Source organism: Falco biarmicus, chromosome 4 (genome assembly GCF_023638135.1).
Source record: "Falco biarmicus isolate bFalBia1 chromosome 4, bFalBia1.pri, whole genome shotgun sequence".
In the NCBI taxonomy this organism is placed as follows: domain Eukaryota; kingdom Metazoa; phylum Chordata; class Aves; order Falconiformes; family Falconidae; genus Falco; species Falco biarmicus.
This window is the reverse complement of record NC_079291.1, coordinates 47,872,902-47,891,122: the sequence shown is the minus strand read 5'-3', so window position 1 is coordinate 47,891,122 and position 18,221 is coordinate 47,872,902. Positions and strand designations below refer to the sequence as shown.

The following is an 18,221-nucleotide window of genomic DNA, read 5'->3' as shown; positions in this document are numbered from 1 at the left end:
CTCTATTTTTCTGTGTTAATGAGGCATTAACCTTAACCTTGTTTATGACACTTTGTTGAACTCAAGCTACATCACTAGGCACAAAAAGACAAGCATAATAAACATTCAAAAATCTATGAAAACAAAGTTATACTCAGCTACAAAATCAGAATATTTACAGCATAAAACCTCACAGATGGAACTGTTGCTTTTAAGTTTTGTTCCTTAAAAAATTAGAAACATTTAAGTAGCAAGGTATCATAAAACTAAAGCTCATTTTTTCAAAAGGCCAGATGCCAGACTCCCGAATACACCACTTCTTCTTTAGTTACAGTTTGCCCCGCCTGCCATTCTAAAGCTGAAGAAAACCATAACATTATCCTATAATACTGTAAAACACAATATCACTAATTGTTCAAAGATTTATTTCCCTTCATAAGGAAGGCAAAACGCTATTTAAGCACAAAATCAAAAATTCCAAATTATATGTCAAGCTCATTATTTAAAAACAGTTTGACTTTTCAGTTAAAGCATCACTCTGAAAAAATTTTGGTGTATAAAATTTGGTATTGGGAGACCACAGAAACACAAAGCTTAGTAAAATGGTGGCACAAGGATCTCACCAGAGGCTGCACTACCTGACCATTCCGTTTAAAAGGCCGCCTTTTGCTTTCCAGGCAGCCTGTGTAAACAAACCCCTTACATACTATACCACAGAAAAAAATGTGTTTAACTTAGCAAGCTAAACTGCTCCTTAAATTACGAACAAACAGCATTCCCTGGAATTGTCCCTAGGAAGCAAAAGACTTCTTTTAAAGCAATACACCATACTAATGCAGGGAGCTTTGTAAGCAGAAAGTGTATGGAAACCATAGTATCATTCCACTCTTAAATTAGGAGATTAACTTAATTTGCTTCACATCAGTGCTGAATTTAACCCTTTATTGTCAATGCAAACCTCTTAAATTTCAACTTCCCACAAGCAGCTTTAGTAATATTGAACAGATACATAAAGCATACAAAAATCAGAAAATAACATCCTTTCTTAGGTACAGCTCCAGCTTAGAAAGAGAAAGAAAAAAAAAAGTGGTGGTAGAAAAAAAACAAGTAAGGATTTTGTTCTGGGCTCAAATTCAAAGGCATTTAGATAGGAAAAAGTAAACGATAAGAACAAATAAGAATTATATTGTAAGGAAGGACATGAAGGAGAATAATTTATAACAGATCAGAGAATCAGACAATCACAGAATGGTAAAGATCACCTAGTTCCAACCCCCCGGCCATGGGCAAGGACACCTCCCACCAGCCCAGGTTGCTCAAAGCCCCATCCAGCCTGGCCTTGGACACTGCCAGGGATGGGGCAGCCACAGCTTCTCTGGGCAACCTGTGCCAGTGCCTCACCACCCTCACAGTGAAGAATTTCTTCCTAAAATCTAATCTAACATCTACCCTTTCTCAGTTTCCGCCCTTGTCCTGTCACTACATGCCCTTGTAAAAAGTCCCTCTCCAGCTTTCTTGCAGGCCCCTTTAGGTACTGGAAGGTGCTATAAGGTCTCCCCGGAGCCTTCTCTTCTCCAGGCTGAACAACCCCAACTCTCTCAGCCTGTCTTCATGGGAGAGGTGCTCCAGCCCCCTGATCATCTTCATGGCCCTGCTCTGGACTCGCTCCAACAGGTCCATGTCGTTTTTATGCTGGGGACCCCAGAGCTGAATGCAGTACTCCACGCGGGGTCTCATGAGAGCAGAGTGGAGAGGGAGAATCACCTCCCTCAACCAGCTGGTCACACTTCTTTTGATGCACCCCAGGATACGGTTGGCTTTTTGGGCTGCAAGGGCACATTGCGGGGTCATGTTGAGCTTCTCATCAACCAACATCCCCAAGTCCTCCTCAGGGCTGCTCTCAATCCATTCTCCATCCAGCTCGTATTTGTGCTTGGGATTGCCCCGTCCCAGGTGCAGGACATTGGACCTTGCACTTGGCCTTGTCGAACTTCATGAGGCTCACATGTGCCCACCACTCAAGCCTGTCAAGGTCCCTCTGGATGGCAGATGACCTTACACACCGAAGTAAAAAGGGAGCAAACACTTGCTACTACCTTCCCACCAGCAAAGAATTTTTAAAGCTAGTTTCTCAAATAAATAGGAGCTTGATAAGAGACTATTCTTATACCACCTTTGTTACCATATTTGAGCATCTTCTAGTAGTATGTTGAGGGATATGAATAATCACTCTTGAGTCCTTGGTGATAACTTGGGCTTAACTCCAGACATACTGTTTGCTGGAGGCTCTGTATCATCATCCAAAGAAACTGGAAATGATAAATACCTCGCAAGGAGAGAGGTTTTTGGCTCCTTTCTTGAAAATGCTTTAAAAGACAGCATTATGTTTTGTTCACTTGCAGTGTCCTCCCTGACTCAGTCTTGGGTTTTAAGTGTGTGTGTTCAACTAAAAGAAGCCAGAAAAAGAACAAGACTTCTTCCTGCACCAAACATTTGTAAAAGTGTATTGAGGTCCTCGGCTAATGTGGGAATATCCCAAAGATACACCTACTGTCACATTGGTGTAGTTCTTCAACTTTCAACCAAGCTCACTCAGTTGCACAGAGTCTTCATTCTAGTTCTCCCTAGCTCCAGTTTGGAGAGAACAAGGTGACTCTACAGAGAAAAGGCTGGTACGTACTGGAGCTCTCGCCGTACTGATGTAGAGCAGTATACACACAGCCAAGCGAGCCCTGTCTCCTATGCAAATGTGAGAAAGTTCATTATCGCTAACAAATGGAGCTCTTGAGCACTGTTTCCATCTCAGAGCATTTCAGTATACTAGGCCCAGACACCAAGATTTTGACTTTGATGAGACATCAGAGTAAAAAGGAGAGGTAGAGTCTGCCACACACTTGGCAGCCTACACTACTGCAGGGGGATGCTTCTGGCTGCTGCAAAGATGTGCTGAATCGGTGCAGACTGTTGGAGAAGGGCCAGGTGGCTCTCAGCCTGTTTGAAGAGGAAGGCTGGTGCGTGGTTAGTCACTACGCTACTCATCCCAAACAAACTCGTGGCTGGTGGGAGAACAGCACCTGCTTTTGCTGGCAAAAGCGAGCAAGTCTTCCCACACACAGGGGCAGGCATGCTCCACCTCATTTAAAAAAAAAAAAAAAAAAAAAAAAAAAAAAAAAAATCACTGAAAATGTTGACCCTCTGTCTAAGTGTGACATATGGAAATGCCATTTGTATGCAATTATGTCTATACATTGAACAGTGTATTTAAGTACAGGGGTCATCTTCTTCTTAAATATGGGGTTTGTATCAAACAAACTTGGGATTCTGTGTACACTATGCGGTTCAGTATAATTGTGTGTTGTAATGAATTTCACTGGCTTAATTTTCAAAAGCAAAACACTTTCTGCATTTTCTTCAGGACTAGCTCCTGTAAAGTCATATAATAAAGCTGAATGTTAAAAGCTCAGCATAGAAAAGAATATTGTAACTTGTATCCCCGAATGATGTAAGAAATTTACTTATACATCAAAAGTCCAAAAAATGCAGAAGAAAATGTGACAAGCCTTTTATTTTATTTTTATTTTTTAAACAAGTCTGAAAACCTCATCTCCTCTGGATTATTTCAGCAGGTGTTCCTTTATAGAACCAGATCTAATAAGATTTTAGTATCTAGAAGACATAAGTTAAAATAAATGCCATGATTTGCCATCACCCACTTTTAGCAGCTGTACCCATGCTTAAAAATGAAATTAAAGCTTAAAACAAATTGAAGCTGTTATCTCAATATTACTTGTTTACAATTTAATATATCCTTTGCAGCGCCTCTTCTGAAAGCAAGCTTTTGTGGCAAAACTTTTGCGCACTTCTCTATTAAACATCCAGAAGTCGAATCCCAAAAGGACAAGAGATTTATTCTGCCTTAATACACCTTGTTCTCCTCAACCACTTCAATAGCTTCCAAGAGCCATCTTCATCACACGTATCATTGACCCACTTAATTCTATGACTGTTATGTTTATAGATTTTTCACAGAATGATAACAAGACTATTTAAATAAAAGATGAAAGTAACTGATGTGACATTAGCAGAAACACTCAGTGGCTTCAGTCAAACGTAACATTCTGAATTTTTCACACCTTGCAAAGAACAAGTATAACTCAGTGTTAATACCAACAACACTACAATCTTCAAAACTAATTTCTAACATAATTCCTAGCTGAAAAGGAAATGCAATTCTGATCTGGAAAATACCAATGGACATTGGTCCATCAATACATTTTTACTTACAAACAATACCTCAGAGTCTGATACCTCCATTGTTAGTCTACTGTGCTTGTGAATGAACCACACGGTTTTACATGACTGTCAGTCTAACAAGCTTTCATGGACAACACTTGCACCTCATGGGCAACATTTTAATAACCTGAGTACACATCAGAGGATACACTGCACAGAATTAAGATTTCAGAAGAGCAATACTGGATTATTATTTTCCATCACTTCCCACAGATTCACACCAAGATTTTGCAACAATTGACCTTTACACTTGGAATATCAGCAAATTATTATTTAATCATAAGTGAAACCAATTGGGTGATCTGCTTTTGTTAAGAATTCATTTACCTGACTTAAGAAGAATTTAATTCTATTAATTAAACAAAACTACCACTCTGTGGGTATAGATAATCCCAAATTTGCTTCGAGTTCAATGAACTCTGGAGAGGTCCATTAACTTAAACGCAGCACCACAGGAATGTAGTTAAATGGCTTCCAATGCCATTTCAGGTCCAGAACCAATTCGTTTCAGCATGTATCTTGAGCTCATAAATCTGCCAGACCCAAACTGACTCCATGCTGACTTAGTTTACATGCCTCTGATGTTAACTCCCAGGACTTGGACTTGCAATAGCACGGTAGAGAAACATTTAGCCATCCATTATCACCGCTAGTCCTGGGGGGCCCTTTTTATCCAGACACAGAACGGCTACATGGCACAAACTAACAGGATCAGCAACAGCATCCAAGCTCCAGCAGCGCTGCTTGAGCAGAGCCACTGCTGAGCCAGAACTAAACCCCGGTATGATTATTTGCAGTTGGGTGCATCCATCCTAGATTTTCCAAGTGTCTGATAGTAACCAGTGTTGTCCCAGTTATCTAGATGTCCCGCTCCCCATGATCCTGGATAGCAGAGTGTTGGTTACACAACATCCCCATCAACAGAACATGAATCCCTTTGAAGAAATTGAAAACTGAAGATAGTATTTACGAGTTCAGTTTTAATTAGTATGAAACAGGATCTCATTTTTTTCCATCTCAGGGGACATTACAGCATACTTTGTATATTATATAATAATCTCAAGTAGAAAGAAAGGTTAAAACATTGGAGAAGGTTTATTTCCTCCCCCACTCACTCCCACCCCTTCAGGAGGATATATACCAAATATGAAAGCATCAAATAATTTCATTCAATATTTCATAATCCAAAGGAATACTAAAATTTTATCAAAATCTTGCTGTGGAGTCTTACAGAAGTTTTGTTTCTCTTTCTTACTTCATTCTGAACCTTGTTCAACATTAACTTCCAATGCAGTCTAAGCATCCAAAATATGGTAGTAAGTTTTTTAGGCTTCCCTAAAACAGTGGAGCAGGTTTTCTGTGAAAGTTATGAAATTTCCATCCTTGGAGAAATTCAGAACTCAACTGGTCAGGCCCTAATAAGCCTGATCCAGCTGGTCATGCTTTTAGAAGAGGCCAGACCAGATGTGAACTCCAGAGGTCCCTTCCAACCTAAATTATTCTGTAATTATATCTGTCTGAAGTACTAGAGTTTCCTGTGGTGCAACATGGAGAGGTCAGAAGCTGTGCACTGCCTCCAAGGAGGCTAAGTGGAGTTTCAGTAAATCTCAGCACACTAAAGAAATGGGCAATCACCAAGGTATGTCACTGACATTTCTAGAATACTTCTGAATTTTGAGGCAGCAGCAACAGGAAAACATCTTTTCTTATGCTGCTTTTATATTGCTTTATGTCAAATTCTGTCTCTATTTTACCAATAAAACGCTAGTGGCTTTAATTATTTCTCACCGGATTTACACTGACAGGAAGGAGACTATGGTCTCAGTATTTTAGTTACCATAACTGAAAATGTGCAAATGAACGTGTATTTGCAATAACCTCATTCCCAGCCTCTCCCATTTAAACTCCGTATGTATCCACTAGCTAACCCACACAAGCTGCAGGAGCACAGAATAACTAACAGAGACAGTTTCCATCCCAAGACATCATGAAGAAATACACAGTCCTCCCTCTTTAATGAGAAAACTTCAGTGTGTGCCACAATGCCTTGAACCTAAGAAGATACTTGTACAGAAAAAAATATAATTGGTAGTGGGTGCCATATAGCCAAATTACTGCTCACATCCAATCACTAAATTGCCATATGTGCTGTTCTAAGCAAACAGCCAGTTCCCTACCACAACTCTCCAGAAATAACTGTGCTTTGCAGTTGCCCAGCTGGGTATTTAAAATGTTCCACAGAAGTCTGGTGCCATCCGTTCGGTGGAAAAGGACATCACATCATCGTGGTCCCTGCAAATTCATCCAATTTTTATTTTTGAGACCAAATGTTGAAAAAGAATAAGAGAGTCACAAAACTCTGAAAATGTGAACAACTGCGAAGTACCACTGCAGATATTTATAGGAAACACTAATGGAACTGAGAGAAAAGTCACCCATCTCCAGGTTTACCCCCCGATTCACTCATTTTAAGACGCAGTTGTACAATACAAATAAAATGCTCTCAAACTACTAGGCAACATTGACTTTCCAGTCTAAAACCAGGATCAGTATTCATTCCTTGCCTACACAGAAACCTTTAGAGATGCATCAGAAAACAGACACTTATTCTGTAACTGAACGTTCTCTTCTCTTGAGGATTTAAAAAAAAATTCCCTCGCAATCTCCAGCTTGAACGTTCTGTTTTTATGAAGTGTAGGCTTAGCAGGCCTAAAGCAAGGCTTGACTAAACAGACATTTAAGTATTAACTGATAATCATTCATGTGTTGCATGTTACACTGTAGTCAAAAGATGAGAACAGCCGTAAAACCAGGGACCAGAATCTGAGTTTTCTGCGCCCACCAGTGCTTGGAACACAAGTATGAAGCCCCTGGTCCTCTCGGTCTTCTCTGGAGCATACCCTGACACATGGCCAGCTGCCAAGGGGCTCAGGGTCCACGGCACAGGTGGAGAGACCTTCTCTCTGTGCCTGGAGACCTTCTTCAGATGTGGCAAAGTGGTGGGCTTCGGCCACCTCCCAGGGAATGCTTGAAGCCCAGGACAAAGGTGGACACCAACAATACTGGATACACACAACTTTCCCCATGGGTTTCTTACACAAGGTGGAGCCCAGCTTCCAACGCTTTGCTTTGCTCACCCAACCGCTCTCATGATCCCTTACAGTCGCTGGTTGGAGAATGACAACGTCAAACCAGGCAATAAACAGTATTTTGCATTGGACTCTAAGGTCTTCAGAGGAATCTGCATCTTCTCTTAGATGCACGAGGGTTGGTATTCATTCTGGGCCAGCTGAAAGAGACCTCTGGCTGCAGATCAAGTGTCTCCACGGACTCTAATCACTTTCCTGTTTTTGTTTTCTTTTAAAGTATCAGATTTTTGGTACTTCAATTGAAATAGGAAAAGAAAAGGTATTTTATCACCATGTAAAAGTAAAAACATCTCAGCGAAAGAAACTCAGATAAAAGCTTTCTCCTTTCCTCCACAAACACAGAAAACAAAATTTTCCTCAAACAGTGTAATTTTCACAACACAGTTCAAAATTCTCTCTCTACCTAGTCCTAGCTGCTGAAAATGCGACTGAACAGTACAATAAGAACTCAGGAACATCTGGCTGGATTTAATTAAAACCCTATTTTTCATAAGCAGAATTTATTCTTACGAACTTCAAATTTCAAATTTCTCAGTATCAAATCCTCTCAGTCACAGTATGAACTTTGCAACATACTTCAAAAGCATGCTCCTCTCAACTTCACAGAAATCATTCAGCTCACGTACTGCACGTATTTACATATCACGGTATCTGATCAGTCTACAGCATACAGACCTAGCACCTTTGCCTATTTGCAGATGCAAAAGTTATCCTCTGAAGCTACTAAGGACACAGAAGTGTATCAGGAGCCATAGATTTAGACTATTTGCAAAAAACCCTCAGAAAGTCATACCAAGGCAAAGCAGAAAACGTGGACCAGTCTCCTCTTCAGGTCTAGTTAATAGGATTGTTTTTACAGAACAAAAGAACAAAGCATAAGTATTTAATTTTCACGATATGCAAACACTGTATTGTTTTCTTATTGGTATGGATAATACCCCTGTTCACGTTTTTAATTGCTATTCAATCAGTAGATGAACGTAATTACAACTTGCCACCCCTGTATTTGAGGAGACATGTAAATGAGACAGGCACTTCCCAGTTTTAGCAAGGGTGGGAATACTCTGGGTCGACGAAGAAGCACCTGTACATTATTTTTCTCACAAAGTCAGGTCACTGAATACAGTTCAGCTATTCACTGGGCCAAAAAACATTATCTACAAGACTTTAAATCAGAACACAATTCTTAAAACTAATTCTATTCTTATGGTATTATTTTATAAATAAATAATGTGAATTAGTATTTAATTGTTTCAACCTGAGATTTTAATTTTTCACCTATCAGTATGGGAAATCTCTTGGCAGCTCTGGAGGCTGTGTGAAGATTAAATTTTTTTTGTTTAATTATAAATTGGTTTTGCTGTAATAGTGGAGGCTTTAATTGAAATGTTTTAATTAAGTGCTTGAAGCAACACAATGCCGGCTTTTTGCTGGAGACTAGCTTATCTAACAGTCTGAAGTTTCACATTTACTCAGCTCCTGTGCTGAACACACAGACTGCTATATAACCAACTGTAACTGCTGCTTCTAGCTGGCTAATGACATGTAAAAAGACAAACAGCGAGTGCATTCAACTACACACCTTAAACTGTGGTAATAAGTTGGGCAGTAAAAAGCAGCGGTTAGGACTATTTTAAAATAATGAGGGCGAGCGAAAGAAAGGTATAGTTGTAGCATCTTGTTCAAAATGCACTGTGATCTCCACAGATGGACTTCCTGCCTTCTGGCAACCATCCCACCAGGAGTAAGTGACAGACAGGGCTATCAGATTGCTCTCTGACGGATGGCCCGATAGACTATAGGAAAACATAAGCTCCAGCAGGGAACGCTGCTCTCTTCTTCCCCAGACGGGGTATCAAAATCGAAAGCACTTGGAAGGTTCATAAATAGCAATATCAACACTATTAAGATTTCAGGAGTGTGGGGAGGGGGGAAGGGTTGATTGCTTTTTAACAGATTCATTTCCACATTTGAATGTTTCAGAAACACCACAATCTGTCTCTGGGGCCCCTTCTGATGACACTAACAAATAAAGAAATAGGACTTAGAAGTAGAGAGGAAACTGAGAACAGCAGTAGAAAAATTTTATACTTGTAATCCACTATTTATTTAAAAACTGAAACCTTCTGGGAAGAGGGGTCAGGTAGGTGCTGAAAACATGGGCAAGAACAGCAGAACAGTAATGCTGATCACTTGCACCAAACCTATCCACAAACATCTGCATGACTGCTTTGAGAACTAAGCTATAAAACAGCTTATCTGTTACCATTGTGCTGGGTAAAAAAACCAAGCCAGCTAAGTTTTCAAGCACTAACAACTATGGAAATGGCCTCTGCAATACAACAAATGAGTTAAAAACATTTATACTTCATTGCAGATCACACCAGAAGTTACTTGCGGGGAAACCACGTATGAACCAGCAGAGGCAAGGAAGCAGTTACAAATGAAAGATACTGAAATATATGCCTGGGTTAACTATTCGTGGGGAAGAACTTTCCATGCACAGCAGTTAACAGGAAGATATTGTTAATAAAAAGAGCCCTCTTCCTTTCTACTAAATATTGCCCTCATTGATCAAATAACCTAAGACCAAACAACAAATAACTGCAAGAAGGTTCCACTGTACTTGACAGTGGATTAATTACATTATAGAAGAACATACTGACCACACAACATATCTTGCCTCCAGCAGAAAACACTTAGGACGAAAAGGGAGAAGGACAAGTACTTAGTGCAATTATGCATAAGAGAGAGACAAAATGTCATTTTAGAAAAGTAGTAATGGTTGGGTCAAATAATTAGGTAGAGCAATACTTCAAAATGTAAGGGTGGAGCACTGCAGGGTGTTTCTTGCCCTATTTCTCTCATATTCCTGTTCTGTACTGGCTAGTACGATTAATTCTGACTGTCTGAAGGAGAAAAGCCTGCCAACTAATCTTAGAAGCCAAGGGAGAGAGATTAACAGAGGAAATGAGTAGGTCCGGGCTTCAAAATCCACCTTCTCCAATTTCCCCTCCTTCTATCTGAAGTGCATAACAAAGTGGTTATGAAACCACATGCTGTAGCGGTAAAAAAACCCATTTTGTTCTTTTAAAATCTCCAAGTCAAGAACACGGGCAAAATTGTGTCTGAAAGCTGAAGAGGCTTGTCAGAGCTGGCAGGATACAAATTTCAGGAAAATTAAGACATTCTCAGCTGGCGGAGCTCACTTTAGCTCCTTTAATCCACACTGTTATGCTGACCCACACCAACTGAAAATCTGAGCCTTCTTTCGTGTCATGCTATTTTTAAAGTAGCTAAACGTCAGCCTTGAGTACAATTGTTCAATCCTATGATGTGGTCCTGAAAGACAAGTACAGGCCAAGTAAAAAAAGAGCCATCACTAATGTGTCCCAGTCATTCACTGAATCCTTCATGTGCCCGTCAATCCTTATTAGTGCTATCAAATTACCTACAGCTGTTCCCGAGTCTCTGCTGGGAGCTACAATGATACAGAGCAAACCCCCCAAAAGTGGAAGCCTTTCTGCTTTTAACATTCCCTCCTGTTCAGACCACTTATGCCATCTGCATTTTCTATCACTCACCTTAGTGGCCTGTAACATTATCACTTTGTGAGGGCAAGATGTAACCCCAGCTTTTGTGTTGCACGTCACCCAATCTCTTCTTCCATCACCTAATCTCCCCAAGAAAATGAACTGTGGTATCTCTTCCCATCAAGAAATTTCCTTGGTCTCCGTGGTGAGAAAGAAATCCCTGGTAACACCTAGATTTATTAAATCATACAAACCCAGCCTTTGAGAACAAAACTGGGTCTATCAGATGGTTGATGTCATCGCTCAGACACTCACCAGGGTGACAATGGCACATTCAGCAGTCAGTTGAGCAGCACTGAACAACGTCCGAACAAAGCGGTAAATCTGTTTCTGCTCCGGGTCATGTTTGTCATAGTCTGGTGGCACTTCGGATTTCTAAGGAAGAAATACTTCCAAATATGTGACTGAAACAAAACGAAGCAGACAAAGACAGACAGTTCACATGAAAGGGAAGAAGAGGCAGATGTACTTACCGAAAGGGGATGAAGGTTTTCATCAAAAATATCTAAGAGCATTCTTCCGTCTGTGTCCCTAAAAAGTATTAAAACCAAAGTAGTGTCATTATCTGAACACAACAGCACGCAGCTCTCATACACACTAGCGTATCATTAAAATTCCGATACTCCTCATGCTGTGGGGTGCTCAGAAACACTGCAGAGATGTGATTTTCAAATTGAAGTTGGACCTGTTCTGCCATAAGGTTCACATGTAATATGAAATCCATGTTACAAAGTAATAAAAAAAAAGCTTTCAATGCCAAAGATACATAGCTCTTCTGCTCTCTGCTGTAAGGCTTCTTCACAGCCTAAGCAGTACTCCTATAAACCATAACGAAATCAGCCCAGCTTACTCTCCTTTTAACTTCATCAGGTCAATCCTTGCAATCTCTTCATTCCTCCTCCTCCTCCTTTATTGCCAACATTGTGAACATTTACAAATGTGCAATACTATTTTTACAGTTACCCTTTAGTTCATACAGACTTACTTTTTATTTATTTGGAAAAAGTTATTCTACTAATGATTTCTGAAAGCAAAAAGTAGTACATACAAAAATAAATCAGACAAAATAACATTCCTATTCATTGGTTTTATTTGCTATTTCTCTCTCAGGTCCCCCTGTTGCTCAAGATCGGCATGCAAGCTGATGCAGCTTCACAAGCCGAACATCCAGGATGCAATGTAAGATTTCTCCTGTGTGTAATCTTGGCAGGAACACAAAAGTGAGTGGTATAACAGTACCAGTTAGAAATGGACACTTTCTGGACAGATGCATCCATGTGACCTACTTATTACAATCCCATCTTTATTTATAGCATCTCTGGTACTTTGGTCATAGAGTTCTTCAGAGAAAAACCACCGAATGTGTTTTCTGCTCACAGCACGTGACTCACAGCATGCAAACGTGAGTTTTACAGTGGATTGATATCTACAAAATGTATTTATTAGCAGCCAACATTCAAACCTCAACATCTGATGGCAACATTTTTTCTGCTATAAAGCCTGCTAACACTGGAAATAGACGGGGTTTTTTGGTGTTTTTTTTGTTAAAAAAAGGAGTTCCTAAATTAAAACAGAAAACCAGATTGAGATAATTGAGATAGAAAAATCCTCATCAGGAAGGATTTTATGCCAGACTCTTTTACCCTTACATAAAAAGGCTAGTATCTTAATGCAGAAGTAGTTTCACTGGAGTCACTGAGATTTGCTACAGTAAACTGCGGCCCTTCACAATGAGAAGAGACAAAACAAAAATCTCCTATTTTATTTCTTTATGCTGTAGCTGCTGCATGCTATGAAGGCACATTTGAATACCCTAAAGAAAATCTATTACACAGAAAAAAAAGCTCATAGGTTTTCATCTTCATTAGAACAAATTCACATTGTTATCTTTTAAAAATGAACCATCTGCTAGTTGATCTAAGCATTGTTTTTCACAGTTAGTTTGTTGGGGTTTATATTATTTTGTTTATTTATTTAGCAAATGCACCAATACTTATGCATTCCTCCAAAACCAAGATAGATGTGTCTTTTACCACATCACGTTGCTGAATAGCTAAACACAACAAAAGCTGCAGAAAGCCAATCAATGTAACAATGATAGGAGACACTGGGAGAAGAAGGAATGAGAACTAATTAGAATGTTACAGTCAAATGAAATCTGGGAAACATATGAAGGAATATTCTATTTCTTGTATTGTTTCTCAAAACACTGGGACTGCTGAGAGTTTGGAATATTATGAAGTAATTTAGTTTTAAGTCTACTGTGCACGAAAAAAATGGAACAACTAAATACTGTCTGAAAAGAATTCTTCTCCTGTGCAGCAGATGCTTGACTCGTTTTCTGTCAAAATCAACCCCGAGTCGATATAAGAGTTGCAGTGGTTTCTTACTCCCCAGCCTCCCTAATGAACCAAAATCTACCACATTCATCAACAACTTCCTTTTTGCCTGTAATGGCAGGAAAGAGAACGTATATTTTGCTATTGCTCTTTCAGCAGCCAGTACAACTGAATGCTGTTATCACATTGTCCCTCTGTTCCTAAATCAAAGACAACCGAAGACAGAACAGTGATTTCACAGTTGTTAATTGACACACGCAAGCCTGCTCCAGCATCAGTGCTGAGACCATCTGTCCTGAGTGCAGCACAGGGCACATAGACAACACACCTCCACGCCCCGGGCAGCTTCAGAGGGAGAAGCAGCCACCAGTTCTTCTGGAATAAGCCACCTCTCCATCTCAGAAGCGAAAGGACAGATAGCAAGTTTCCCAAGCAGATAGTATTTGGCATGTATTTGTTTTCAAGACACTGATATGGAACACTATTTTATTTTATAAAGGTTTAACCTCTCTATCTGCTAGTTGTACGTCAAATTGACACCAAGTTCTGTAGGCTCACGAATGGGCATTATTGTACTGCAGACAGAAATCAGCTCCTTGGGAATCGGCACAAAGCAATGGCTCTGGATTCCTCCTGCTCTTTCTGCGGTTTCTTACCCTTTGTAGTTCCTAATGTGCACCATCCTCCTGAGCCTTTTACTCAGTTGGCATGACACTTAACAGAGCATTTAACAATAACTTATTTCCACCAAACTTTAGAGTCTGATTGTCTTTGAGATCTCTAGTATTTAGTCAAGCGTAGTAAAAATTGACTAGTTAGGCAAACTAACCCAGGAACAATGGAAGGAAGGGGGAAAAAAGGAACCACAGATGGATAAACAAGTAATCCAAGCATCATCACCAATGTCTCATTTCCTAGGAAACAAGATTAAAAGTTTGTGAAAAGAATTCACTCCAACTTTTGCTTTGCACATTGCCATGTTTCAGTCCAAGGCCTACTGACGTCTTGGAAAGTCTTCTAGGTGCTTTCAGCAGGGACCAAGCCCTAAGCCTTTCTGCCCTTGTGCACTTCTAAAGGTTTCTCTTTAGATGTCAGCCTTGTTTCAAGAAGCATGATGTGTTCCAGTGACCTGAAACGTGGTCTCAAATGATGTACCAGCTTAACTTTAAACTTAGAAGTAATTCCTTTTGTTCTAGTTGGACTCCTTACAGTCCAGAATTAAAAACGAGTAAGTGGCTTGTTAGATCAAGATCTAAGCCAAGTTCTCTAAAAAGACACTTTGAAGCGCTATGGATACAAAAGTCTTTTAAAAAAGTATTTATACACTCTCTCCTTAGAAATGTCAGGATATATTATTTTATGATACTGTGACATATCATGAGGACAGGGAATTTAAGATACAAAACCCCAATTCAACATGAGGAGAGCTAATTTATGTACTAAGTTACTTTTTAGAGAAACTATTTTCTACTCAATATCAATCAGCTTGACTGAGCAGAGATCTAAACCATACTACACCAGAGGAGATAAACCAAGGAGCTGCTCTGTTTCGGAGGCATCTTGAATTACATCTATTCAATGTCACTCTTACCATATAATTAATGTTTTTTACTTCAAAATCCATTAACATTAACTGATCACTGATTTACACAGCTAACTTTACAAACCGTAGCTAAAAAAATAAATCTGGAAGACCAATTCAGATTTCTTTTTGCAACACATGTAACAACGCAGAAGTGACCCATGCACATAAAATCAAACACTGAAACATCACAGTTTTTCAATGCTGAGCTGTACTTGCAGATTTTTATGGTACATAACCCTCTAATTTTTATTTTTCTAAGCAAAATAATATATATAAAAATATAAAAGAATATGTTTCTCATTTCTAGCATGGGAAATAAGAAAACTACCACCCAAAAACATTTTGAAAGAAACAGAGCATGGATTTTTAGCGTTTGGGCAGTTCATTTGTTTTGATTATATGAAAAAACTGAGATATCTTCAGTACAAGATTTGATTCACATACCTGTTTTTGATGTGGTAATATATTGCAAGAGCTACACTGTAAAGAAAAATACAACGTTAATATCTCAGGACTGTCAAATTATATTATTTTTCATATTAACATGTAAATTTAAAACCTAACACAATGCGTGACAAAGTATGCTCAACAGGCTATTTTCTTCTGTTTGCTCTTAGATACCCAGAAAACTGCTGTAAACAGACAATTTTATAAGCACCTCCTTTTCACTAGTAACAAAGGAACTTACAAAAATACTCATAATCCACATACCAAGCTGAACATACCTTTCATTTAATGCCCTACTCCACTAAAGTCAATGATAAAACTACTGATGTCCAAGGTTGAAGACAAAGCACCACTGGTATTAGATCTTCTCTTTTATTGTTTGCTAATGCTGCCAGGCTAACATGAAAGGTTTTAATCACTGTTGTCTTATGATTTTATATTTAAATCCATTAACTTTTGGCTGTCTTTCTATGTAGTTACTTACATACCAGACTTGAACACCAGGCTCCTACATTTTTATGTCATCAAGTAACTTGTTTTAACTCAGGAAAGATGACTCCCTGAATAACTTACTGCATTATACATTTCCCATGTTCTCAAACCACACACTGAAGTACCTCCATTTAGATTCTGCATAAAGACAAAAAGCGTCCTTATGTACACAGAAAGCTAAGATTTTACCTATGTATACAACTAACTGATCTCATTCACATTTGAATCTGAAGAAAATTAAGACGTAGTTTCTAATGGTCATTTTCCAGTTTCCAACTCATGACTCCAGCATTATCAAAGGATGCATGCTTTACTCATGACATGAGTTTTATAGTAGGGTAAGGCAGAAGCAGCACCCTCCCTACTTGTTCCAGCAGCATAAAACCCAGTCAAAGCTAAAGGGGGAGGAGGAGGGAGGGAGTTTGCCAGTTCAATCTGTTGACCATTTGCCTTGTCAGTGATTCACTATAAAGATGCTTATGTCTTACACTGACACAAAATTCCACCCCCACCTTTTCTTCTCCATAAAAGGCCTTTTAAAAAGAAAGTCAACTGGTTGCTCTGTAATTTTATTCCAGAATTTTTACATTAAAACTGGTACACTTGAGTGTTGGGAAAACAGTATCTTTGAGCTACTCTGTTAACAGAATTTTATTTCTGCTTTGGTTTGGTTTTGGTTGGTTTGGTTTTTGAGTATTTTCCACTACATGACTGTTCAAAAATATTTTTTCTTACTTGAAAGTAAATATATTTTACTAATTTTGTATCAGCATTATAGCTTTTACCTGGCTGCATTAGAAGTTTTTAGAATACAAATGCTTTTTAAATTTTATTTTTTCTATAGATATGTATTTAAGGAATTAAGAGATACAGCGTACCATGGACATTTCAAGGACAAAGTCTTCACTGAACACAAAAAATACATTTATGAATTAATTTAATTTGACGGAAAGCTATTCACAAAATGAATTAGCCCTAAAATTTAATTTTAAATTATGCCCCTAGGAACACACTTGCAGCTCCAGTTCACTTTATGAAAGCAGATGCAAGAATCTACATTCAGAGCTCTGCTTGGTGCCCATATGGTTGCTTTTGTAACAAAATGTAAAACCGAGTTTAGAAAATATTTACTATTTAGACATCTGTATCAGAATTTGCAAGTCTTTCAGAGCTGTACTAGATTAACTCAGATCCAAGCTTCATTCTGCTTTTCATATGCCGGTTCAGCTAGCACTCGCTGTGCATGAAAGAATCCTATGGAGCTTTCCCCTCACCTACCCTGGCCACCCCACTGATGCTGCAGATCTCCAGCTGATGTGCTAATATTTTAAACACACCAGTGCATAACGTGACCCAGAAGAAATAAACGAGCTGGCCAAGAGACATCCCTCATTGATATATCTACAGGCAATAGCCATTCATCTGCAGAGTCTGCCAGGATGGGGGCAAGAAAGGAAGCTGTACTGGAAAAGCAATAACCCTACAATCTCCCCACCCCTTAAACCTGTTAAATGTGCAGCCAGACAGGCAAGAAGAGGACAAAAAGACTCCTCACCCAGAGGCTTAATGTGCCAGAGGGCAGTTTCTCACCCTACATGACCCCTTTTCAAACCCTGTGACCCCTTGCAGCTTCCAGCCCTTCCCATGCTGGCATCCTGGCCCCAGCCCTGCACAACTCCTCCTGCCCAGACCCAGAGCCAGTTTTTCCAGCCTGACATGTTCCCTCCCCTCCCTACAGCTCTGCCCACATGCCCCTCCCCACCCCCCCCCCACCCCCACCCCCCCCCCCCACCCCACCCCCCACCCCCGACACACACCCTGAGCCTCTCCCAGAGGTCCCCAACCTTGCTCCCCCCAGCTTATCTTTCTGTCTCCTCTTTCATAAGGCTGCTGCTGGCTACCATGGCCTGCTGAAAATGCCTCTCCGCTGCTGCAGCCAACTGAACCCATGTCTTCTTTCCAGGAGCAGGTTCAGTTCTGATGCAAAAATGGACCTGAAACCCACCCAAAAGGCTGCACTCACCAAAATCTGCATTCAAAGGATTTTAGAGCAGAAAAGTATTGAGATTCCAGGAGTAAAAAAAACCCTCAAAACCAAAAAAACTTTTTCCAAGTGTTAATCTGAATAATTTTTAAGGTACTGATTAAAGAAACTTGAGGAAAAGCAAGATTGTATTTCAGAGAGAAAGAGCTGATGAGGACTTAGGTGCCAGTCTGACTGCAAAACCCTTCTCCACTCCCTTCTTTTTTCCTTAAACAGAAAAATTAAGAACATGCTTTGGTGACTATCAACATTACTAACTCCTTTGGACACATTAGTCTGAATACATCTGTCTCTCATGTA

The 18,221-nt window shown here is 39.6% G+C and overlaps 1 protein-coding gene across 6 annotated transcripts in view; it reads right to left on the bottom strand.

The window, feature by feature from the left end:
• CCNY (cyclin Y) overlaps nt 1-18,221 on the bottom strand; it is a 129,345-nt gene that overhangs the window by 17,010 nt on the left and 94,114 nt on the right. For all 6 annotated transcript variants that reach the window (XM_056335894.1, XM_056335895.1, XM_056335898.1 and 3 more), the window contains 3 exons: nt 15,383-15,418; nt 11,488-11,545; nt 11,270-11,389 (listed from right to left, as the gene is read on the bottom strand). In XM_056335894.1, the coding sequence (XP_056191869.1) occupies nt 11,270-11,389; nt 11,488-11,545; nt 15,383-15,418 (214 nt within the window). The remainder of the gene's footprint in view (nt 1-11,269; nt 11,390-11,487; nt 11,546-15,382; nt 15,419-18,221) is intronic.